The sequence below is a fragment of the Papio anubis genome, chromosome 2 (assembly GCF_008728515.1).
Source record: "Papio anubis isolate 15944 chromosome 2, Panubis1.0, whole genome shotgun sequence".
NCBI lineage: Eukaryota > Metazoa > Chordata > Mammalia > Primates > Cercopithecidae > Papio > Papio anubis.
The window spans coordinates 140,975,330-140,996,897 of NC_044977.1; the positions used below are offsets into that span (position 1 = coordinate 140,975,330).

Consider the following 21,568-nt stretch of genomic DNA (forward strand, 5'->3'; position numbering starts at 1 on the left):
ATGAGTTACAAGTAGGTGCGCCCCTCACTCAGCAAAAGTCCACTCTTCCCACTGTAAGCCACAAACCTGATTGCAGAGAAGAGTGAGAGACTTGGGAGTTCCTGCTAGCAGTGTTCTCTCTCTCCTCTGGTATAGTTTGGAAGAGAGTGCATGGAGGAGGAGGCTTGGGCCCCTCAAGTAATTCAAGCCAGTGCCCTACTGGAAACATGCAATTTCAGGGTATGGCATTGCACTCTCCTCAGGTTCCAATTTATCATGAATTTTGCCTGTGCAAAAATGTGTAGCATAGCTAATCCAGAGGTGTGGATTCCAGGATGCCATGGCTGTCTGATTTACACTTAAATCTGCCATCTTTCTATTTAGCCAAGTGTAACGAAAAGTGTGCCTTAATATAGGGAAGGACGGTGTCTGCTGCACATCCCAGGCCAAAGGCTCCAAGAGAATCAGCTGTATAGACTTTCATACAGCTGCCATATATCTGCCCCCTTTGCCCTTCTCCTCTGCAGTCACCCTCTCCCCTGCGGAAATTCTGTGTGTTCTTCACCAGTTTCCTCTTCTCTGGCACACAAACAACTAAACTACATTTCCCAGTCTCCTTTGGAGTTGGGGCCAAGTGAGTATGGCTGTACCAATGACATGTTGGTTGAAGTGACCTGTGCCACTTTCAGGCCTGGCCCTGAAAAACATCCCATGCAATCCTCCAGCTCTCTCTTCTTCTGGTGCTGCATGCAGCCTTGGAATCTAAAGCAGGGGCGGGCTGCACTAGAGTACAAGAGTGGTAAATAAACTTTCTCTGTAAAGCCACTTGATTTTTGGTGATTGTGACTGTAGCTTAGCCTAATTTAGCCTAGCCTAGCCAACAAGACCCCATTCTCCAAGAAAGCTCTTGTGCTGTCTGCCAGGGCGATGCTTCTCTAAGGCTCCCAAGGCATAGTCTATTCCAGTCCACCTCGCAGCATCTCCACTTGCTCCTCTCTCGGCCTCTGTCCTTTGTGGCCCTCTGGTCACATTACCCATCACCCACTGAAATGAAGACCGGAGAGTGAATTGTCTACATAAATAAGTAAAGACTAAATAAACACTTTTGCTTATGCTGCTGTCCTTCAAGATTCTTTACAAATGTGGGTTAATAAACCCTTTTTCATTATTCAAAAAGGATTTATCTTGCATCTCCTACAGATGCAGCTGTGTGTAAGGCACCAAATATTGGGACAGCTAATGTAAAAAGGGTAAGAATATATTTTTTTCTTGATTTTTGGTTGAGAACAGAGAATAATATCCTCTAAGACTTTCTATCTTTAGTTTCTGTTTAAAACTTCAGTATAGTATTAAGAAAAAGGCTTTTTAAGTTTGCCCATAACAGGAAAATCTGATGAAATTTTGTAACAAAGGAAATCATTTAAAAAAAAAAATCCTAGAGTTTCAATTTTCACAAAATGCTGAAAGAACTCTGTTACTTAATTAAATAATACTGAAAAAAAAAAAAACTTAAAAACAATGTATCAAGAAGAGCAGCTGGGAGATAGGGAGGCTTCCATCACCATCCGAATCTGGGAGGGTTCCCTCTAGAAGGCGTGGCTGCTCCCTCATCCCGAAGGGGCGGGGCATTCAGATGAGGAATTTGCCGCAGTCCTGCGTCAGACTACATGTTGAGGCCCAGAGAAATGCTTCTCCTGCAGGTTGGTGGACAGGAGACCTGCTGTGTGCTGTCAACTTGGTCCTCTCCTGGGCAGAAATGAGGAGGCATTGGTCGCTGACTCAGTTTCCCCAACGTCCTCTCCTGCTGGAAAACAATGGTACTTGTTCTAGCAGAGATTCTAGGTTTATTCTAGGGGTACCTCCTCTTAAGTTTCTGCCCATCTCCAGCCCTTGGTATTTTCTAGCTAGTTTGGAGACAAAAACAAACTTATCCTGCAAGAATGTCGCAGTTTTAAACCTAAACTCGTGACTATTGAACTTAAAAATCACTTTTATTCCCTGGATCCAGAGTCACTCACTTCACAAAGCTGATGAGCAGTTACCTGGACTGAGCAGAGGTTTCTGGAGTATAAGGAAGCAAAACAAGCACAGGGGAGCATGAGAGCATATCCAAAAGAACCAGTGAAATATCCTTCCACCGCGCGCAGTAACTCTCAACTGGAAACTCCTTCTGATTTTTTGTAAGCAGTTAACAAACTTCATAGATGTCCTCCACCCCACACAATATGCTTATGTCCTTTGAAAAATACGTAAATATAAAAAAATAGAAAATGCACGCATGTCCTGTCAATTACCTCTCTATCCTTTACCACAACGGAAAGGCTTCCTATTTTACTTAATGTTTTGGTCGGGAAGTGTTTAACATGAAAGAAAATACCCACCTAAACCATCCTAAGCAAAGAGCGAGAGAATGAGAATTAGAGATCCAATGGAAAGATACAGCAGCATCTCCTATGGCACTAGGATACTAGGGGAGTAAGTGCATTCAGGCCTCACGAAGGGGTAGATCCAGGAGCTGGAAAGTCAGTAGAAAGTAAATTTCCATTCCCTCCCACTCCTCCCCTTACCACTGTGTTGGCATGGTACGCATGCGGGTGTGAATGTACGAGTGTGTGTGTGTGTGTGTGTGTGTGTGTGTGTCTAAGACCACATGGTTCTGGCCCCTGTTTTTCTTTGTGCCTCTGAACAATTCACTTCTCTCTCTGCATACCAGATTTCTGTGCGTTTTCAAAGCATGAGGGGAAAAAACCTCTTCAGCTTGAGGCCTACATTAATCCCCTAGATTCAGCACCAGCTTCCAATCCTTCAATCTCTCTGTTGCCCATTTCCAAATTCCAGGTGGGGAGGGACAATCACAATGGTCCTGCCCAATTCTGGATCGGTTCTCCTTGATCAGGTGCCCACCCTTGCTCCACACAACTGAAGTGAGAGGGGGATGAGTCATGTCTGCAGGGCCTCGGTGCACAGTACGTGTGTGCGTGCACATGCAGGTGTGTGTGCACATGTGTGTTTGTTGGGGGGGTCTCACAGAAGAGGATGTGAAGCTTGGCAGATACCCCAAAACTGTCCATAATGATTGGTAAAATAAAAATGTGATTCTGCATACTATACATTAACATTTATAGGAGTCTTTACATACAGTTTCACACCTTATCATGATTGACCAAGTTGTCTTCCCAATTTCTAACCCAATTTATTGTTTTATAAAATCAGAGAAAGACATTGAGATTTTTCCATAGGGTTTAAACTTTTTCTGTGTATCTCATTCTTCAACATATCAGTTGAGTGACTGATACTTCCTTAATTTAAAACAAAAACCCTCTAGATGGTTTCTAGTGAGTAGACAAAGCAGTTTTATTAATATTTCTAGATGTCTCTTATATTCTAACAGGGGTTTTCATCATTTCCCTGGGCTTCCCTCACCCACATTATAGCAGACCTATGGCCAAACCCACACATATGTAAGGAACAGGGCAAACCAATTAGGCTGAGCTGAGATTATTCTGATCAAATTTACAACTCACATTTCCCTGTAGGACACAGACATCAAGCCACCTTCTCCCCTCTTGCCTTACTTACCCCCAGCTGTTCTGTGAATCACAACACATTCTTTTGCTCAGGAGACATGTGCAATGTCTGCCACAGGAATCTACAGACTCACTTTACACCATGGCATACTTGTCCCTCATTATTTTCTGGAGACTCAATATCAATTCACAAAGATTCAACCGCTGAACTCAAAGTGACACCTCTTCCAGCCTCATGAGTGGCATTTTGCTCATGACGTAGTCCTGTAGCACCGCCACAGAGCATCCTGATTCTGAAGGATACTTAGAAATATTGCCTTCTGGTCTCAGTATCAGGCATTAGCTGTTCTTCTGCCAAAGAAAGGTTTTGTTTTTGTTGTTATGTGTTTGTCTTAATGGATCATATCATCACTCACTGTGGATTAGTCACTGCAAAGCCTGAGGTGACATCTGTGGCTCACCTGTGGCAGTATCTAGAATTTCACGGGTGTATTTTGTGTACTGGGAACTAGCTTTATTCCTGGCTCAGTTAGGTTCTGCTGCTTTTTATTCCATTTTTTTTCTTACTCATCTATCTTTTCAACTCCTAATTTATAATCTTTCCAAGAATCACATACACCTTTGTAAGTTGCTTTAAGTTTTTTAGAGCAAGGGATACAAATTTTACAAATCCAAATCTTACCATCATACAGTACTAAAGCTACATGAGAATAAGAAGAAATGTAAGTAAATTATAACCCATTTCTCAAAATGCTTTTACATCACATAAATTGTTTTGTCCACTGCTAAATCCTCTTGCCTTGAACAATGCCTCACATGTGCTGAGCACTTACAAACCTGAATGACTATGGGTCAATTTCAATCCTCCTTTCTGTTGCAGAGAACTGACTGTTTCCAACCTCAGCTGAGGTTCCCATACACAGTCAGCTTCCTGCCATTGCCATTTTCCTTAATTTCCATCTAACTCTAAATCTGATGAAGCTTTCACACCTTCATTTTGAAGCAGGTGACTATTTTGAGTCATAAGATCTATTGTCCTGCCATATCTTCCTGATCCTTTGCCAGTAACTGCCCACAGCACTCAAGAGAAGATGCTGATGCTTGTTGTAATGAATGAATCAAATGACTCATAAGATATTGATTAAGCTTCAACCATGTGTCCTGCATGAAAGAAAAATACAGGGCACAGCCCCTGCTCTTAGAACTCAAATCAGTTTCCAAAAATCACAGAAACTATACTGCTACTAAAGTACAGATTGTTTTCTCAGTAAGTAAATTCAAGTTAAACCAGCTTGATGAAGTGGAAAGGCCACTAGGTTTAAACCCAAACTCTTCCTCTCACCAGTTCTGAGCCTGGGGTGTCACTGAACTTTTCCTGAACTTTGTTTACCTATCAGAAACTAATTTAAATGTGTCCAAACTGCCCCCATATATATGCACATAAATAGCCGTCACACTAGCCTTAATTTCCAATTTTTGATGGCTCTTACAAGCCCCTCCAAGTAGAGAACCAAGGCATTGCTCCCCAGCCCTGTCCACTCCCCAAGTGCCTCCCCTTCCATTCTGGGAGTTTCTAAATCCTCCTGCGTCCCCAGGAACAAGTCTGTCATCCCAGTTTCCACACCAAGGCAGCTCACAGCTGACCTGATCCTGAGGCTTCTGTGAGAAGATTGCTTGGCTGAAGCAAAGGATTTGTTCACTGAGGGATGCTCTGCAACCCAGGGTTCTAGAATATGCTGAGGCCTGCAGTAGAGTGGGGTCGTGGTAGAGAACAGCTCCTCCCACAGTTATGGCACTCCCAGTCTTCTGTGCCCCTAACCACCTTGCTTCTGTCTGAGATGCCACATGTCTGCTTGCATTCTCTCTTGTCACAGGTCCCTCTTTTCTCCTCTCCAGGTACCTAGCTACAACATTTCCTTGTGTGACCAAAAAGGAGAAGCCTCATGCCCATCAGCCCTCATTAATGTCTTATCAATGCATCCAGAAGGGTCCCCAGCCCACACTGTGTAGAGTCAGGATTCAATCCACAGTTGGATTATCTACTACATGAAAGAGGATCCACCCAAAAGATCTCTACAGGGTCAATGCTTGCAAGGAATCCTGTGCTTCCTTGGGAGCACTGAACCACCAGACAGTGCAGTGCATTGTAGGAGCATTTATTTCTGCTGTGCTGTGGTGAGCAGAGGGGTTCAGGGCCCGCCATAACCAGGTGGACATTTGCAACTCCATTTTGTACACGGTCCCACCATGCAGACCAAGAAGACAAGAAGATGAGCAGTCAGTATTTTAAGCCTCATTATGCCCTATTCATTGTTAAGCTTTCTTTCTCCCTTTTTTCTTCTTCTTTTATATTAGCATGACTTCCCTTTTTTCCTTTAAGCAGTAAAAGGTTTATATCATATTTTTAAAACGGCTTGCTTGAGAAATTGGAAGTTTCTCTGTAGGGCACCTTGAGGGCTTTCCAAATCTGCTCCCTGCTCAGAAGTTCAAAGCTATATCTTCAGTACCTCATGAGTTGCAAATACTGCAGATTCTAAGTCAAATTAATCACTGCCTTCAGCTGAAGTATCATCCTGACACCTAGGGAGGACCGTGTTGATTTGGCAAGCTGATAGAGCTGAGGAAAGCAGAGGCAATGCTGATTTAAATCTATCCAACTATGGAGAGGTGCTCCGTGTTCTGATGGAGGCTGACTCTGTGGCAGCAGCACAGAGGATGCAAGCACACACCCTGGAAAGGTGGGTCTTCTGTGTGTCAGAGTTTATCCAGCAGATCACTGAGGTGAAATGACATAGTCTGATCTGCATTACAGAACAACATGCTGGGGCCTGTCGAGGAGGGATAGGAACAGAACCTGATCAACCAATGAGAACATTTTACAGAAACTCACCCAAAAGATTATGAGAGTCGGACTCAGACAGTAGATGGATACAGAAATGTGTATCATGGAAATGTGCAGTCAAGATTTGCTGATGGATCAAACGTAAAGAGTGAGGAACAGACTCTATTTGAAGTCAAGCTCTGTTCTGAATTGAAGTCTCTCCTACCGCAGTAGCTCAAATATTAAGTTGGTGCAAAAGTTAATTGTGTTTTCCGCCATTACATTCAATGCCAAAGCCTGCAATTACTTTTGCAGCAACCTAATAAAATCTGTCTTGCTGTTTTTAATGAGTGTTCAATGAAAAAAAAATTCTATTACGCACAGACAAGCCACCCAAATGTTACAAGTGGATGATGGGTGAGAATACCGAAGGTAGAACTGAAGCATCAGAAGTGGGACCCAAAGTTCAGTGAGGCAATCGGAGATTTCATGCAAGAGTTCAAAATGCTTGGGTGGTGCCTCAAAGGGCTCGGAGCAATAGCCAGGTGAATGCAGTAGAGTGGGGTCAAGGAGCCAGGTCTTCTGCCTTCACACACTGTAGCTAAGCTTGCTTTGTACTGCAGTGTGATGTGGCTACTTACATTTGTGAGGATGCCCCTATGTGGACAAGCACACAAGCAAACTAGGTAGCCCCCCTGCATCACATGATGTTAAGCAGAGGTGTAGGGGGTTGAAAGCTCTTCACTTTCTTCAGAAACTCCACTTCCTCCTCTCTTTCCCAATGTATACAATTTCTTTATCAGGGAAACATATATTTTATTATGTAATAGAATTAAGGCTACACAGTCACTCTGGGAGAGGCAGAGATCTACAAATTCACAATTTTTTTACAGTGTCAATGATTGCTGTTGGAATATTTTTGAATGACTAATTTTGATTGGAGAAAGAGAATGGAAACGAGGAAGAAACCAATTTACCTTTCACCCTGAGGGGGTGAAAAGGGCACAGATTTATAAGACTAAAGCACCAAATATTAAACTTTGTCAATGTTGCCAATAATAAAATTGCTTACTTAAGACTCTTGTAAGAAAGAGAAATTACTCTAACAAATTTAAGCAAAGAAATGAATGTACTGAAGGAATAAGGTATTTCTCAGAGTATGAGGACTTTTGGCCTCCAGGAGTCGGGAAGGAAGACTCTAGTACCCCAGGTATGTCAGTGGTTTCTCTACAGACCTCAGCCACTAGTAGGACTCTGTCATCGTTATATGACCCTTAAGTCAAAATGCTATATCTCCAAAAGAAATAATCAAGCTTGTGAAGGATAAGAGTCCATGCCTGAACCAATGAACTGTGGTCAGGGTTGGGGTCCTGTGCAGATTCCTGGGGCTCCCTCTGTGAGAAAGGAGCTGGTCAGATTGGGGAAAAGTACACAGCACACTGGAGGACCCTCCCTGCCCTATTTCCCAGCCACATGGCTCCTCACCCTTTGCAAACCCCAAGTCTCCATGACTCTCTTTGAATCCTTACAATGGTCACATAAGGTAGGCTAAGCAGGGACTCTGCTGTGACGCAATGATGCCTTCTTCAGAGGGAGGAAGATGAGGCTTACAAAGGTTAGTCAACTTACCCAAGGTCGCAAGTAGACTAAATAAGTGAGGCAGGACTTATCCACATCTCCTGGGCTGCAAAACCAATTATGTGAATGTGGGTATGGGGGACAAGTGACTGAACCAGTAGAAATACATTAGCAATAGGTGAATGGGTGTCCATATCAGAACCACCAGGACTGAATGAATATGCTTACTTGGGCCCCCAAACCAAGCTGTTGATGAGAAGGCAGGGAGAAGGGGAGGAAGGACAAGAATACAGATGGAAGAAAGGGAAAGGCAAGAAATAGGCTCAGCTCAAGAGGAAGGTTTCTGGAGTCCGCACGTAAGCACTTCTGTAAGGCATCCAAGGCAGAGACTATTCATGGCCCCCCACCAGTTATCTTCCCTTTCCTGTGCAGTAACAGTGTTCTTAGTAGAATGGATGGCTGTCCAACCTAAGGCTACATTTCCAACCTCTCTTGCAACCAGCAGTCACATGATTCTGGCCTAAGGGATGTGAGCAAAAGTAACATGTACAAATTCTGTGTCATGCCCTTATAGGTCACGTCCTTTCTCCCTTTCCCCTTTCTATATTCTGGAATGCAGAGTTAATGGCAGGAAACAAAGCAGCCATATTGGACCATGAGATGCAAGCCAAGTATGAGGATGGCAGGGCTACAGAATGTAAGGAGCCTAGATGCCTCATAACTGAGAAACCATCACACCAATCCTGTCAACCCAGACTTACTTTCAAGTCTAAGAAATAATTTCATAGCAGTCATAGTAAAGAAATAATAATCATGCATGGTGTCATAGTAAACATCCCATAATTGCTAAATGCTTATATGATTAATATGCCAGCTAGAAATACAAAATAAAAAGTAGGTATAATTGGCCAGGTGTGGTGACTCATGCCTGGAATCCCAGCACTTTCGGAGGTTGAGGCGGGTGGATCACAATGTCAAGAGATAGAGACCATCCTGGCCAACATGGTGAAACCCTGTCCTTACTAAAAGTACAAACATTAGCCGGGCATGGTGGCATGCGCCTGTAGTCCCAGCTACTCAGGAGGCTGAGGCAGGAGAATTGCTTAAACCCAGGAGGCGTAGGTTGCAGTGAGCCGAAATCACACCACTGCACTCCAGCCTGGGCAACAGAGTGAGACTCCATCTTAAAAAAAAAAAAAAAGTAGGTATAATTGATTAGGGAATAAGAATTTATCTGCTCTTCAAGATGGCTGAATAGGAACAGCTCCAGCCTCCAGCTCCCAGCGTGAGCGACACAGAAGATGGGTGATTTCTGCATTTTCAACTGAGGTACTGGGTTCATCTCACTGGGATGTGTCAGACAGTTGGCACTGGTCTGTGGGTGCAGCCCGACCAGCCAGAGCTGAAGCAGGGCGAGGCATCACCTCACCTGGGAAGCACAAGGGGGAAGGGAATTCCTTTTCCTAGCCAAAGGAAATTGAGACACACAACACCTGGAAAATCGGGTAACTCCCACCCCAATACTGCACTTGGGCAAAGGATATGCACAGACACTTCTCAAAAGAAGACATTCATACAGCCAACAGACACATGAAAGAATGCTCAACACTCGCCATCAGAGAAATGCAAATCAAAACCACAATGAGATACCATCTCACACCAGTTAGAATGGCAATCATTAAAAAATCAGGAAACAACAGGTGCTGGAGAGGATGTGGAGAAATAGGAACACTTTTACACTGTTGGTGGGACTGTAAACTAGTTCAACCATTGTGGAAAACAGTGTGGTGATTCCTCAAGGATCTAGAACTAGAAATACCATTTGACCCAGTCATCCCATTACCGGGTATATACCCAAAGGATTATAAGTCATGCTGCTATAAAGACACATGCACACATATGTTTATTGCAGCACTATTCACAATACCAAAGACTTGGAATCAACCCAAATGTCCATCAGTGACAGACTGGATTAAGAAAAATGTGGCACATATACACCATGGAATACTATGCAGCCATTAAAAAGGATGAGTTCGTGTCCTTTATGGGGACATGGATGCAGCTGGAAACCATCATTCTCAGCAAACTATCGCAAGAACGGAAAACCAAATGCCGCGTGTTCTCACTCATAGGTGGGAATTGAACAGTGAGATCACTTGGACACAGGAAGGGGAACATCACACACCGGGTCCTATTGTGGGCGGGGGGAGGGATAGCATTAGGAGATATACCTAATGTAAATGACGAGTTAATGGGTGCAGCACACCAACATGGCACATGTATACATATGTAACAAACCTGCACGTTGTGCACATGTACCCTAGAACTTAAAGTATAATAATAAAAAAAAAAGTCAACAAGCAAAAAAAAAAAATTATCTGCTCTTTATGTAAAAATTACAAATGACTATATATCAATAATAAAATTATTAATAATGTATATTCCATCAATTAAAATTTTTAAATGCTTGAAACTTTTGACACAACTGTTCTTCAGGAAATTTTTTCTCATATGGAAAATTGTTCTCAGGTATTTTGTAAATCCAGCTATGATGATTGTAATGGTATATTTTTGGCACTTATGTGAGCTTTTTCATAGACTAAATTTCTTTAAAGTATAAATTTTTAATCACTGGTTATGAACATTAAATATTTTAAACTTTTTACTATGGAAAATTTCAAATATACACACAATTATTGAAAGTAGTATAATGAATCCTAGGTACCCATTACACGTATTCAACTACCAACTCCTGGATGATTTTGTTTCATCCATGTGGCCTCACCAACTTCCAACGCATCTCATCTGGATTATCATGAGGCAAATCTCAGACATCACATCATTTCATCCATAAAATTGTAGTATGTCTCTCAGGACTCTCTTTTGAAAACATGATGACAATAACATTATCACACCTAAAAATAAATAAATAATTCTTTATTATCAAAATGCAGTGTTTAAGCTTCCCCAGTTATCTCATAGTTTTGTTTTTGTTTTTGTTTTTGTTTTTGGCAGGATCCAAATAAATTCCCTACATTGCAATCAATTGATATGTCTTTTTTAGTATATAAGTCACCAGGACTTTTGTTGGAAAGATAAATATGCTTCTAGCTTGTTTAAGTCACTGTTCCTTGGGATCTCTCTGTCACAACAGCAACATCCTAAGCCCACAACCACTGCAGCCCCCAGCTCTCAGGGCAAGCTCATGGCTCATCACCCCGGTTCCCAGGCCTGGGTTGACCCAGAGCAAGAACAGGAGGGCTGGAGTTCAACATCCAATCCTGTCTCTGGCCAACACAGTTCCCAGTCCTTTTCAAGACTTGGCAGAGCTACCAGATTCCCTCTAGGAGCAGCCCAGGCCTGGTCCACCTACAGCCTGGAATTTCTCAGGTTGAGAAGGAGCTGTGCTGAGAATTAGTCAATTTTTAAAATAAAGTTACAGGGACCTAAGAGACGATCTAACTCAGGGATCAGCAAACTTTTTGTAAAGGGCCAGAAAGTAAATATTCTAGGCCTGGCAGGCCGTACAGTCTCTGTCCCAGCTATTCAACTCTGCTGTTGAGCGTGAAAGCAATCGCAGACAACACATAAATGAGTGTGGCTGTGTTTTCACAAATCTTTGTTTATGGACACAAATTTGAATTTTATATAAGTTTCATGAAATATATTACATAATTATATGTTATATTGTAAAATAGAATATTTTATGTTATGAATTCTTTTGATTTTATTTCCAACTATTTAAAAATGTAAAATCCACTCTTAACTTGCAGGCTATACATAAATAGATAGTAGAACGAATTTAGCCTATGGGCCACAATTTGCCTTGATGTAACCCAACCTTCTCATCTGCTGCTGAGAATTAAACGGAGGACCAGAGAGGTGAATTAATTCACCCAAAGTCACACAGCAAGTTGATGAGAAAGGCCAAAGTTAGAACCCAAGTCTTCATCCCTTAAAATTTCCAAAGGAATACTTTAATAGCAAGAACAGTATAGTCATGAACCATTTGAAAGGCCAAAGACAGAGAACTTGAGCTTAAACCCCAAGCCATATGGACATATCACGACAATAGAGAGCCTGACTGCAGTGTTCGTTTCCTAGTAACCACAGCCTCTCTGATGAAAGATTGCTCTGACTTGTTATTTATAACTTATTTCCCAATAGGGAGGGTGAGTGATTTGATTATATTTAGTTACAAGAGCCAGGGAAATCCTAATCTACCATCTTAGCATACTCGCAAACCCTAGAGCCACAGCTGCCAGGAGATGGGAGAAAGCAAAGAAAGCTGCAATGTACAGTGTTGTCCCTGTTACTAACAACAAGGGTCACATATAGCAATTACTGACTGCCTGACACAAATAACAGATGGTGTGAGGGGAAACAGGGAAGAAAGGCATGCATTCCTATTTATACTCTATGGAGGCAGTCATTATGAGAAACCTTTCTGCACCTTGTTCATTACTCCACTCGGAGCATCTGTTAATTTGGCCTCCCTTTTTGACTTTGTCAGTATGACTATGCTTCTGGCTCCTAGAGTTATATTCCTGAGAATGAACTCTGCTGCCTCTTAAGGCGATTTCTTGGTTCCATAGAAAATTGGATGATTTGAAGTTCAGAGAGAGACAACAAAGCATTAGAAAACCACAAACAGCCTATAAATAGAAGAGGTCTCATTGGCCTCTTCTAAGAGTCAAGAGATTCCGGGTGGAGTTAAGTAGAACTGACAAACTAAGCCAACGTCAGAGACAGTAAGCCATGAAGGGGTTATCCAGAGATTATCTAGTGTTGTCCAACTCCATATTTTACCTCCCAGGGCCCAGAGAGGATAAGTAACTTACAAAAGATCACACAGCAGATTTGATGAACCCAGATCTTGTTACTCACTGCCTCGTAACATTTCTGATACCTGAGCAGCTTCTAAAACAAGGCAGAAAATATCTCTAAGCAGGCAGATGGACAGATGTGAAACGCCAACATGATGAATCAATGCAGAGTCTTCGCTTCCTTCTGTCCACAAATTTAAATAGATAATTATGTGTCATTGCACAATTATACAAAAATAGGAGAAGAGGTAGCATTTGTTAAAAGAATAAGGAACAAAAAGAGACCGGGGGATCACAAGTTGACAGAGGCATCCAATGGCTGCCTCAGACACATTGCTTGTAGAATATAGTTCTTAGGTTTAGTGGCTCAGCTGGGGCTCTGAAAGTGCACACGGGATGTCTGTACTTTGGAAGAAAGAAACAAGAAATCACTCAGGAATGTTGTATAGTTTGTCTGAAGCAACGGTTGTCTTTTCCCCCCATCCTAATTAATGATGTAATAAGATTTGGGGTGTGTTTTTTATTATATGAATACATACAGATACATGTTTTAAGTGAAGAGCTACATATTGATTATAAAATAATCTGTTATTATTTTTGGAGCAAACCAAACACTGCCCTTTCAATTTTCCACCAAGTGCTTTTCCCCATAATACCCCATGTATACTTTAGGCATGCAAGATGGATAACAAGGACTAGAAGAGAGGCTTCAGGAAAGCTGAGCAAGCAAATGCACAGACCTGAGATGCGGGACAGCTTTTGTACAGAAGAGTAAAATAAAGCAGCTGACAGTATTCCAGGGGTGCCTGGCTGACCATGTGTTGGGGACATGGGAGGGGGAGGTTGACTAGATGGCTTCTGTGATCCCTGCAGCAGTGACAGTCTGATTCAACAGGAGAAGACCACATGTATTTTCAGAAATAGCTCTTACATTGTGTTTATGCTTTATTGGCAGAGAGTTCTAGTCTTGATGTTCATACTGTAAGAGTGCAGTGAGCCTTTTAAAAAATATATATATACAAGCAAACATCCACTACCCAGGCTGGTAACAGCTTTTCCATTTTCTATCGGAGAGCTATTCTTCCTCACCCTCGGTCAGGGGGTCTAATGTTATCCTCCAGCTCTAAGAGTGAGCACATAAGCCAGGCCTGGCCAATTAGTGCTTCCCATCACCCTGGTCACAGAGACTGGGCAAAACACTCAATGAGAATCAATTCTGGGGTTTTGCTAAATTTTCCAATAGGAAACAGGGGTATTCTTGCTGGAGTGGCTTATCTGATACAAGTAAGCCTGGAGCTGTCGTCTTTCCTATCATGGGCAAGTCTTCCTAAAAATAAAGTCCACACAGAAGCAAGCCAGCCCAGAGGTGGAGAGAGACTAGATAGATTCCAACAGCGTCATTTGAGCATGTGTGTTCAGTCATATCTAAACTGAGTTTTTCCTTTGAAATCAAATCAGACACTAAATTCCCTTTTTACTTAAACCAGTTTAAACTGAGTTTGGTCCTTACAAACAAGAGTCCTGGTTAAACAAGAAAGACAAAATAAAATGAAAGACAGACCCTAAAACAATAATCCATCTTATTTGCATAGTCCTTTTCAGTTAGCAGAGACCCTGGTCCAGGCCCCTGGAAGATTTATAGCAACCCCAAGAGGCCAACCAAGCAGGAATTGTCCCTATTTTGAAGATAAACAGCAAAAAGTAATTGCACTCTTGCTATGTGCCACTGTTCTAAATGCTTCTCAGGTATTAATTAATGACTCCTCAAAGGGACCTAGTGAAAAAGCTGATATTGTTATCCTCATTTTATAAGAGTAGAAACGGAGGCAAAGAGGTGAAATTGTTGGCCCAAGATCACTGCCAGTAAATAGATGTGGTGGACACACTCTAGGGTGACCCCACCCCAATGCCAACCAGTGATGCTTCTGTGGAATCCTCTCCCCTGAGTGTGGGCAGGACCTGTGCGTGTTTCTTGCCAGTGGAATATAGCAACCGTGAGGAGATATCACTCCCATGATTACATATGGCAAAGGTGAAGGGATTCTGCTGATGTAACTAAGATCCTTAATCAGTTTGACTTTGAGTTAATCAAAAGGGATTTTATCCTGGGTGGGTCTGACCTCATCAAGTGAGTTATAAGAGCACAGAGGTTTCCCCAGGATCAGAGACTTTGAGCAGCAGAGATTCCCTCTTTCCTGCTGGTCCTGAAGAAACAAGTTCTATAGTCACAAGGAAATGAGCTCTGCCAAGAACCATGTGAGCTTAGGAAAGGATCCCAAGTCTAGACATGACTGCAGACGTGGACAGCACTTTCACTGCTGCCTTGTGAGACCCTGAGCCGAGGGCGCAGCCATGCCCAGACTCCTGGCTCCTGAAAGCTGTGAGGCAACATATGGGTGGTGTTAAGCCGCCAAGTCTGTGGTAATTTGTTACACAGAATGGACAACTAACACAGAAGAGGAGCAGAGATTCTCGCCCAGTGTGACTCCAGGAACTGTGTGACAAATGTTGGTTACCAGGTTCTTTTGGACACCAACGGAGAAAGGTATTTTAGCACAACAACCAGTTTTCCAATCCCCAATACTAAGTAGGTGTCCTACAATTCAATTCAATCGGACACTACCCAGAGTTAGTGTCACACTCCCCAGGTGTGAGGGCTCAGTCCCGCAGACTGACTTCACTTCAGATGCCAGTTGCAAGGATCATGTCACCAATACCTCTGACAGACTGGCTGTGAATCAGGGGTTCCCATGACCCCCTGACAATTTGTTAATTTGCTAGACTGGCTCACAGAAGTCAGGAAGCCCCTTTATTTACACTTACTAGTTTATTATAAGGGATGCAAATAAACAGCCAGATGAAGATGTACACAAGGCAAGGTCTGGGAGGGTCCTGAATGTAGGAGCCTCTGTCCCTGGTGGAGTTGGGATGCAATACCCTCCTAGCATGTGGCTGTGTTTGCCAACTTGGAACTTCCCTAAACCCTGTTAACGGACTTTCATGGAGGCTTCATTACATAGCCATTATTGATTAAGCCATCGGCCACTGGTGATTAACCCATCTCCACCCCTTCTTTCTTCCCCATAGGCTGGGGGCTGAGCTAAAAGTTCCAAACGTGTAATCAAGGCTTGGTCTTTCTGGGCATAAGACCCTGTTCTGAAGCTGCTTAGGGGCCCACCAAGAGTCAGCTCATTAGAATAAAAGATGCTTCTATCACCTTCATCGCTCTGGAAATTCCAAGAGTTTTAGGAACCAGGGAGAAAGCCCAAATATAGATTTCCTATTAAACCACACTAGTCTTTAAGGCTTTTGAAGATGATGACTGGGGTCCATACCAATGACTAGCGGACCAGCCAAAGGTCAATGACTGAGGTACTGAGTTGGGACCAATGCGTATGTTTCTTTACTTCAGAACTTCTGACTTCCGACTCTGGCTCTGACTCATTCTGCCACCCCTAAAGTACACAAAGGCATAAAAGATAAAATGGGATTTTTTTTCTCCATAAAAAATAAAATGTTTAAAGGAGAAGTTTAACATATAAGAGCCAAGAAAATATTGATTAAAGGTTAGGAGTTTTTATATAAGTCATATACATCATGACTCTACAAGTCAAAGAAGTGTGGAAAGTGAAATTCGAGACCCTAAGTGACTTCTCCAAGGCTACACAGTCATGGAAGAGGAGCTGGGATTTCACCCTGGGTCTGACCTCCACCTTCTTCCTCCTCCCTATAGCACCAAAGAACAAAGGGAGAATATTTCAGCCATCTTCTAGTTTCCAGTGGATTGGCAGAATTCTTTTAGGAAGGGATATAATCAGGAAATTTCCATCTCCACAGAAAGTACTACTAAAGAAAATGCATGGTAATTAAAGCATAAAGGATTTAACTTAATCCTAAGGAAGAGCTTTCCAGGGATAAGGTTAATTAAACGCTAACGAGATTTTGTTTAAAAAAAAAATCAAAAGCCTCGAAATTCTGCTTTCAGATTTCTGTTTATGAAACATTACATGAAAACAGCAAGAAGAAAGGTTGGGGATGATTTTGTAAGCTAGTCAAAACGCTTGAAAGCCCAAGGTTTTCAACTTTGACTATAAGGCTGAATTGAGTAAATAATTGTAAAGATCAGTCAGAGCTTTCTGGGAGACTATAGCAAATGTTAATGGCATTAAATTTTACATATTAATTTCCAGGTTTGAAATACATACTAGCTTTTCTCATTATATCATTCATATTTTTTAAAATTATCAACAAAGAAAGCAAACGGACTCAGCTGCAGATTTCTGCACTCACACAGTGCATTTCCTTTATCGGTGGAGGATTTCGGACTCTCCACTATCCCCCATTGTGGGGTCACAGAAACTCTCCTTCTCCACCACGGCCCCTGCTTTGTACTTGTGCTTTCTTTTTGCTGCTGCAGACCCCTTGCTGCCTGATACCCCATATTCAGTCCCAATCCTTTGCTGCATCAGGAGCAGTCTTGGGGCAAGAGCTTTAGATGACTTCATATGCTGTGAGGAGGGAGCAAGGGCATAAAAATAGAAGAGGGAAATCTCAGATTCCACATATTTCTGTACCCTCCCTTGCCCCCTCTCTCCAGACTTGGTCCAGGACCTTCCAACCCCACCTCTGCTTCCCAACCTCTTTCATACACTCAGGATTCCTGCTGTAAGTCTTTTAATAAAATGCCCCAAAGAATGTCGCTTTTCTCTGGATATGGCTGAATTGCATGCTTAACCCTTGGTGTATTCCAGAGATCAGCCCTTTCCATATGAAGGACCTGACTGAAAGAGGAGAGAAAGGTGGGGAAAGGAAAGACAGCACTTCATTTATCGAAAAGTGAGATCATGAATTCCACCCTGGGATAAAAGTAATAAGAGGGCTGGGCAAGAGATGATCACAAACAGTGTTGAAATTTGGTAATTTGTGTCAAATGTCTTTAGATGACCACATTATCTGATTCAGTCATTTCACTCCTGGGGAACAATGGGAAGATAAATAAGATCTAAACAAATAGAGTGATATACAATGCTCATAAAAGTCTCAATATGGTAAAGATATGAAATTATCCCCATTTCATAGATGAATAAACTGAGGCAGAGAGAGATTACATAAACTGCCTGAGGTGATACAGCAAGTAAGAGGTGAAACCATGATTCAAAACTAAGCAGTTCGGGGCGGGCGCGGTGGCTCATGCCTGTAATCCCAGCACTTTGGGAGGCCAAGGCGAGCAGATCACGAGGGCAGGAGATCGAGACCATCCTGGCTAACGCGGTGAAACCCTGTCTCTACTAAAAATACAAAAAATTAACCAGGCACGGTGGCGGGCGCGTGTAATCCCAGCTACTCGGGAGGCCGAGGCAGGAGAATGGCTTGAACCCAGGAGGCGGAGCTTGCAGTGAGCCGAGATGGCGCCACTGCACTCGCGCCTGCGCCGCAGAGGGAGACTCTGTCTCAAAAAACAAACAAAAAAACTAAACGGTTTGGGCCCAGAGTCCAAGCTCTTAACCACCCCGCTCTCTTGCCCATCCGCTGTGCTCCCGCTGTTCCACTGCATTTTCCTCCTGCGTGTTTATTTCTTGCACTAGGAAGAGCAGGAACCACATCTGTTTCACCTTGGGACCTCCAAGTCCCTGGTATGAAGGGAAGAGTCAAAATACATTTATTGAACTCAACAGGATGGTTTATTGGTAAGTTATCTAATCGTTTGGATTTATGCTTCTACCTTTACAGAATTCTCTGTAAATTAGGGCACAGACGTAGCCAAAAATACACAGATTTAATAATGAGTTTTAAAAATATAGTTTATTTAGCTGCTCCCCTTTTCTGGTTTTGGATTGTTAAATAATTTAAATGGCAGATCCAGAATTTATTTTTTAATATGACTTTTTAAATAGGAAATTCCAGAACATTTCTCATCATTATATTATTTGAGAACAAGAATTATGTAATTTCTTATTTTTTTCTACACTGTGGGTGCCCAATAAATATTAATACTGATGCCACCATTAAAATTATAAAACTATAAACAGGAAAACAGTAGTGAAGTGCCTTTTTTTAACAACAACAAAAAAAGGTTTTATGGCTAGTGAAGGTGAATAAAAATTATTTATTTAGGCCTCTTATGTTTATAATAAAAATAGTAAATCTGATGGACATTTATGAGACCTGTGGAAATGAGGTGGTTAAACCACCGCCAAAAATTAGTTGAAGAAACCAGTGGTGGAGCACTCCGAAGCAAGACTGTGGACACCTAAACCCACCTCTGGTTTCTTTAGTGCCTTGCTGTGTTTCAAGGTCTTTGCAATAGTATAAATAACCAGTCCCCTCAACCCTGACCACTCTACTAGTCACAATAAATCCAGATAGCTTCTTTGTCTTGACCTCTTGGCATTCCCAGGATTTTATATAACTCATGATTAGAAATGTTTATAGAGAAAACGACCTCCTGTTGAAGAGGTCCAAGATTTATATTCAATCAAGTCAGAAGGAGCAGGAGAAAACTGTTACTGGTAACCAGTATTGTTTTTGATAAACACCATTATATTAGGGTTCTCCAGAGACATGGAGCCAATAGGCTATATATATACATACATACGTATATACAATTATGAGGGTAGTCATGCAATTGTGAGGGCTGGCAAGTCCAAAAATGAAAATTGCAGGGCAGACCAGCAGTCTGGAGTCCCAGGGAAGAGTTGATGTTTCAGTCTTGAGTCCAAAGGCTGTCTGAAGCATTCCTTCTTCTTTGGGGGACCATTTTTAAGGCCTTCAACTGATGAGATAAAGTCCATCCACATTGTAAAGGGTAATTGGCTTTATTCAAAGTCAACAGATATAAATGTTAATCACATCTTTTAAAAAAGACCTTCACACCAACATCTAGATTGGTGTTTAGATAGGTGCCATGTAGGCAACTCAGCCTAGCCAAGTTGACACATAAAATTAATCATCAAAACCATTAATATTCTTTATTATATCAGTGACTGCAGCTACAATTCACTAAAAGCCAACAAGAAGAGATATAATGATATAACTTTTAGATTTCTCTTTGAAACAAATCAGACCAGTTCTTCAACTGTGCAAGATTTCTGTGTACTAAACTCTACAGCAAATGCCAGTTGGCCAGTGTCTTTTTTGGCCTATATATTATCCAACAGTAGTTGATAAAGTTTTCTGATGTCAGCAGGATGGTTTTTACCCACTTTGGCTATGTATTTCTGCTCCACAAACACTTCCAAGAAGGCATTACGGCATAAAAAACTATCACATTCCACCACCAGCATAATATCTCTCACCAATTAAATTATCTCAATTGCTCTGATACAGATAATTGCAATCCCTTTGTTTATAAATCTGTGTCTTGGATTAAACATTCATGGTCCCTATATAGTGAACAAAAATACACAGACTATTTTACCTCTAATGAAAGTTTAATCATGATCTGATAGCAGAGGCTTACAGTGCGCTCAGAGCAGCCATTGTGTGGAGTGATCTCTTTGCTGGTCAAAAGAAAGGGTGGCATACTTCCTCTAGCCATCTGTTTCAGCCACCTCACTTGCTTCTCTATAGCCTGACCTCTCTCTCCCAACATAAGAACTTCCCGTTTTCAATTCATCCAATTATCCAAATGGATATGGAGGTCTTGGGCCAGGAACAAAGCTCCGAACAGCTGGATTTAGAGGAGATCTCAAGGAAAATTTCATGCCTTGACAAATGGAGGGAAATCTTTAGTTTTCACAGGTAAGTTGTTCTCATTTTCTCATTTCTTTAGAAACAAAGGGATTTTCCGTGTTTAAGTAATCAACTTATAAGCTTGCAACATGAGAAATTTCCTTTATAGCTTTACCTCTAAAATGCTTCAGACATAACTATTTGTGGACAGAGACTTCCCTAGCAAGGTTGGGGTTTGGGAGGCTTGTGGATGTGAGGTTTGATGAGAGCAAGTAATTTACTTGATGTTTTCTCTTTCATTTAAAGGTTGGGAACCAATAATACAATTCCTCAGGTAATTACTTTTCCCAAAGCCAATGTGTTCTCCTTTAGTTGCTTCTTCAAACAATCACATTAACAGCATAATCTGCATTTATTCTTTGCACATAATGTCACTCAGGCACTGGCATTTAACGCGTGAAAACATAAAACTAGCAAGCCTGTCGAAGATTTTTTTCTTGTGCTTTTTTATGGATTTCTCTTTCTACTTCTAAGAGCTATGTTTTTATCATTAAGAGCATCATATGGTTATTATTTTAGAAAAAAGGTAGTATTAAAATATAAAGTTCCCACATTTGTGAAATAACACTGGATTCTGACAACGAAGTGCTTCTGTGTCCCTGAAGAAAAGCAGTTTTGAAAATAGTTATCATCTTTATTCAGCTTGAGAAAAATCATTTTCCTTTACCATTTCAAAATAAGAGATAGATGACTGAATTCTGGTGCTAAAAAGGTATTTTAAAATCTGATATACAATATAAGATGAAAGATGTTTGTACCTCATGTAAACTGAAAAGGTTAGAAGGTAATGGACTTTGTATTTCAGGTATTACTTCAATCACTGAGCAAACACAGGATAAAATATTAAGGTGGTTTTCATGGCACTAGTATATATGATCAAGCAATTGAATCATTAATATTTTAACTATAATGCTAAAGCTTCTTGCCTCAAGTACCCTATGATCAAAAGTCTTATTTATGCTAAAACTCTCTTAACCATAGTCTAAATTAGAATGAGAGCAATAATTTTATTTCTATTTTATTTACTTCTTTTTTTTTTTCTTAAAATAGCATCTAATTTTATTTATTTTTTTCTTTTTTTTTCCTTTTTTTTTTCTTTAATTTAT

General features: G+C 41.5%; 1 protein-coding gene across 1 annotated transcript in view; it reads left to right on the top strand.

Moving 5' to 3' along the window:
* The first annotated feature begins 19,195 nt into the window (after window positions 1-19,195).
* MINDY4B (MINDY family member 4B) overlaps window positions 19,196-21,568 on the top strand; it is a 36,694-nt gene continuing 34,321 nt past the window's right edge. Inside the window, exons 1-2 of the mRNA XM_031663678.1 lie at window positions 19,196-20,471; window positions 20,709-20,736. Of these exons, the coding sequence (XP_031519538.1) occupies window positions 20,359-20,471; window positions 20,709-20,736 (141 nt within the window). The 5' untranslated portion in view covers window positions 19,196-20,358. The remainder of the gene's footprint in view (window positions 20,472-20,708; window positions 20,737-21,568) is intronic.